We start from the raw sequence: 4,816 nt of genomic DNA, 5'->3' as shown, positions 1-4,816 counted from the left end.
CTATATTCCCCCCCCCCCTACAAATAAACCAGTGTTCTCTGTAAGGTGCATTATGAACTAGAGCCCCCCTACAAATAAACCAGTGTGTTCTCTCTAAGGTCCATTATAAACTAGAGCCCCCCTACAAATAAACCAGTGTGTTCTGTAAGGTCCATTATAAATGATGGCCTGTATTTCCCCCCCTACAAATAAACCAGTGTTCTCTGTAAGGTGCATTATGAACTAGAGCCCCCCTACAAATAAACCAGTGTGTTCTGTAAGGTCCATTATAAATGATGGCCTGTATTTCCCCCCCCTTCAAATAAACCAGTGTTCTCTCTAAGGTGCATTATGAACTAGAGCCCCCCTACAAATAAACCAGTGTGTTCTGTAAGGTCCATTATAAATGATGGCCTGTATTTCCCCCCCTACAAATAAACCAGTGTGTTCTGTAAGGTCCATTATGAACTAGAGCCCCCCTACAAATAAACCAGTGTTCTCTGTAAGGTCCATTATAAATGATGGCCTGTATTTCCCCCCCTACAAATAAACCAGTGTTCTCTGTAAGGTGCATTATGAACTAGAGCCCCCCTACAAATAAACCAGTGTGTTCTGTAAGGTCCATTATAAATGATGGCCTGTATTTCCCCCCCTACAAATAAACCAGTGTTCTCTCTAAGGTGCATTATGAACTAGAGCCCCCCTACAAATAAACCAGTGTGTTCTGTAAGGTCCATTATAAATGATGGCCTGTATTTCCCCCCCCTACAAATAAACCAGTGTTCTCTCTAAGGTGCATTATGAACGAGAGCCCCCCTACAAATAAATCACACAGTTGTTTGCTTATGTTTTATTTGTCATCAGATATAAAAAATCTATGAATTGATGTCTGTATGATACAGCGTATATCTGCTACCTACGAACAAAACATGTGGAGACTCTCTTGGTATCGGGGAAATAAGCAACAAGTCATTTTCAAAGTGTGTCATGTCAACACAAACGATTACTTGAACTTGAACATGTAAATATATTGTCATTATTATCCGTAAGATAGACTGACTGAAAAGTAGAATTAGTTCACATCTTTAGTTGTATTAGGACTATGCACTATAGTTGACCCAGTTTGTCTATGGTTCACAATGACAGGCCAGAACAACACCTATGTATTTACAGCAAAGTGTTATAGGCTACATCACTGTTAAAGCCCCATAGTTTCACTCAGTGTAGGCTACCTGCCCTCACTTACAGTGTAGGCTACCTGCCCTCACTACAGTGTAGGCTACCTGCCCTCACTACAGTGTAGGCTACCTGCCCTCACTACAGTGTAGGCTACCTGCCCTCACTACAGTGTAGGCTACCTGCCCTCACTACAGTGTAGGATACCTGCCCTCTCACTACAGTGGAGGCTACCTGCCTTCTCACTACGGTGGAGGCTACCTGCCCTCTCACTACAGTGGAGGCTACCTGCCCTCTCACTACAGTGGAGGATACCTGCCTTCTCACTACAGTGGAGGCTACCTGCCCTCTCACTACAGTGGAGGCTACCTGCCCTCTCACTACAGTGTAGGCTACCTGCCTTCTCACTACGGTGGAGGCTACCTGCCCTCTCACTACAGTGGAGGCTACCTGCCTTCTCACTACGGTGGAGGCTACCTGCCCTCTCAGGACACCAGGGGGAGACAAATGTCCATGAAAAAGAAATACTCCCCTCCAATCCTGGCCAGAATCCATATGATTCCATATTATTTATTCCATGTTATATATTCCATGTTATATATTAAATATTTAAGTCATACCATGGCAACAATGATAATCACCTAATGTAGATTCAAGCAAACATAAATAATATGATCATAGTTTATTTTTGAATGGCATCAATATTAACATACCGTATTGTATCCACTATCCACTAAGCCTGTAGGCTACTACATTCCTGCAGGTCTACATTCTAGCATCTTCTTGAACGCCTTCCTGAAGCTGTCATCCAGAAAGGCATAAAGAAAAGGGTTAAGACAAGAGTTGGCGTAGCTGAGGCTGGTGATGAAGTAGGACAACCCGATGAGCAGCGGAGTGGTCCTCAGGTCGGTGGTGAGAGCCACTATGGTGCTGAGGTGAAACCCCGTCCAACAGAACAGACACACCGCTAAGACTATAAACACCATAATAGTTACTTTCTTTTTAGCCTTGTCAAGCGCCTTGGCGTTGGAGTTGAGGCGCATGTTCCGTAGTTTGTACAGCATCATGGTGTAGAGAATACAGATGGTCGACACCGGGATGGCAAAGCCGAGGATCAGGGTGTATATCCGGCTCGCCTTGAACCACAAACTCTCCGGGCTCGGGAAGCTGAGGACGCAGCTTTTCCGGTCCAAGTCATCGGGACTGATGTAGACCCCGGCGAATACAGTGAAAGGCATCACGATAAGAATCACGAGGATCCAGACGCACAGGCTCACTATCTTGGCCGCGCGGTACGTGCGGTACGGCATACGCTTGGAACGCACCGTCGCCAGAACGACCAGATAACGGTCCACACTCATGACCGTCAGGAAGTAGATGCTGGAGAAGATGTTATAGTGGTCTATGCTCAGGATGACCTTACACAGCACCTCTCCTAAGGGCCAGTAGTGGAGCAGGTGCTCGGCGATGTTGATGGGTAGGACCAGGGTAAACAGGTCGTCCGCTATCGCCAAGTTTAGGATAAACATATTGGTCACCGTCTTCATTTTAGGCGCTTTGAGGATAACGTAGATAACGGCCGTGTTCCCCGTTAAACCCACGGCGCATATTACCGAATAGATCACAGGCAGGACTATATAGAGGTCCGCGTAAAAGTAGAACTCTGATTGGGGCGTGCAGTTCAGATCTGTCCGGTTGGTCGCGCTCAGATAATAGTAGTCCGTGGATTCGTTACACACCACTGGAAATACCCTGCGGCTGTTCGAGATAGATATATTCTCCATCTTCTAAGTCTTCTAATGTTTTATTGCACGTAAGAATAGAGGAAAGCACGTCGTCCGGGATGCATGTTTGTTTAGAGGTAAAACAGGCAGTGGCGAAGTGTCATTTTGGCTGTTGTGTAGGTCGGCTCTGTCTGATTTTACGCACGCATTCCGCGTCACGAAATCTACGGAGAGCAGAAATATGGAATACAAATGAAAAGCAGTACATCACAACAAACCTCTTCTGCTGTTACTAGTTTATTCACAACACATTATATCATTAATTTAACCCGCATCTATCACAATGGATTGGATAAACACAACACCCACCTGTACGAATGGACCCACTTGGCACAGACGTCAATTCAACGTATATTCCCAGCCAGCTCCACGTTGGCTCAAAGTAATTGAATTGAAAATGATGTAGAAGCAACGTTGATTCAACCAGTGTGTGCCCGGTGGTGACGCACTGTTATTTGAGTTATAACCTGCATTAGGACCACAATTACAAATGTTATTTTAAACTGAGAGTGCAGAAATACATGTTCAACAATAATAATATTTAAGTTTTTTAAATTTCTTTTCCAGACCATACACATGACATATCTCGTGGGCAATCATGCTTGTGCCATGTTTGTGCCACAATCAAAAGTAACAAAAACAAAAGCTCAATTAGGGGACTTACCGTGCTCGTGGAGGCTCGCTCCTTTTCCTTTCTGTCTTCTGTGCTGCGGTGAGCAGCAGCAGCAGCAGCGAACTGGAGATGTCCACGTCCCAACCAGTTGGACCGGAGGAAAACACGGACGGGTGACGTCAGTCCACAGCACAGCGCGCAGTGAGGCACGGGGCACTCAGCTTGCTGTAGGTACCCAGAAGTGTTGCTATACTTCCTGTCCTGTAGTGAGTAATAACCAAGTGATGATATTACTCCTCTGCATAGACACTTGGTGTATTTATTGTAAAGCATAACTGTTGGCATATTGCTGTGTGGTATGGCTGCTATGAGTGATTATCTTTTGTCTGTATGGATGGAGATCCTAGAGGTTGTTATTGCTCCTGGACTCTAAGTGTATCTGGGCAATATAATGTTATATTGATTGCCTTGGTGATGTTACAGTGTGAACATTACAGTGTGAACATCACAGGTGTCTATAATGGGAACATTACAGTGGTCTATGATAGGAACATTACAGGTGTCTATAATGGGAACATTACAGTGGTCTATGATGGGGACATTACAGTGGTCTATGATGGGAACATTACAGTGGTCTATGATGGGAACATTACAGTGGTCTATAATGGGAACATTACAGTGGTCTATGATAGGAACATTACAGTGGTCTATAATGGGAACATTACAGTGGTCTATGATGGGAACATTACAGTGGTCTATGATAGGAACATTACAGTGGTCTATAATGGGAACATTACAGTGGTCTATGATGGGAACATTACAGTGGTCTATAATGGGAACATTACAGTGGTCTATGATAGGAACATTACAGGTGTCTATAATGGGAACATTACAGTGGTCTATGATGGGGACATTACAGTGGTCTATGATGGGAACATTACAGTGGTCTATGATGGGGACATTACAGTGGTCTATGATGGGGACATTACAGTGGTCTATGATGGGGACATTACAGTGGTCTATGATGGGAACATTACAGTGGTCTATGATGGGGACATTACAGTGGTCTATGATGGGAACATTACAGTGGTCTATGATGGGAACATTACAGTGGTCTATGATGGGAACATTACAGTGGTCTATGATGGGAACATTACAGTGGTCTATGATAGGAACATTACAGTGGTCTATGATGGGAACATTACAGTGGTCTATAATGGGAACATTACAGTGGTCTATGAAGGGAACATTACAGGTGTCTATG

The 4,816-nt window shown here is 44.4% G+C and overlaps 1 protein-coding gene across 1 annotated transcript; it reads right to left on the bottom strand.

Moving 5' to 3' along the window:
* Nucleotides 1-822: 822 nt before the first annotated feature.
* Nucleotides 823-3,754, bottom strand: LOC110492697 (neuropeptides B/W receptor type 2-like). Its single transcript, XM_021567154.2, has 3 exons — nt 3,604-3,754; nt 3,249-3,406; nt 823-3,103 (listed from the first exon to the last, which is right to left on the bottom strand). The coding sequence occupies exon 3, from the start codon at nt 2,937-2,939 to the stop codon at nt 1,905-1,907; it is 1,035 nt and encodes a 344-aa protein (XP_021422829.1). The 5' UTR covers nt 2,940-3,103; nt 3,249-3,406; nt 3,604-3,754; the 3' UTR covers nt 823-1,904.
* Nucleotides 3,755-4,816: the final 1,062 nt, after the last annotated feature.

Source organism: Oncorhynchus mykiss, chromosome 16, assembly GCF_013265735.2.
Source record: "Oncorhynchus mykiss isolate Arlee chromosome 16, USDA_OmykA_1.1, whole genome shotgun sequence".
NCBI classification, from domain to species: domain Eukaryota; kingdom Metazoa; phylum Chordata; class Actinopteri; order Salmoniformes; family Salmonidae; genus Oncorhynchus; species Oncorhynchus mykiss.
Note: the sequence above shows the minus strand (reverse complement) of the source record. Positions and strands in the feature narration are given on the sequence as shown.

Coding starts and splice junctions, on each gene's coding strand:
- LOC110492697 (XM_021567154.2), bottom strand. CDS start 2,939: ATGGAGAATATATCTATCTCGAACAGCCGCAGGGTATTTCCAGTGGTG.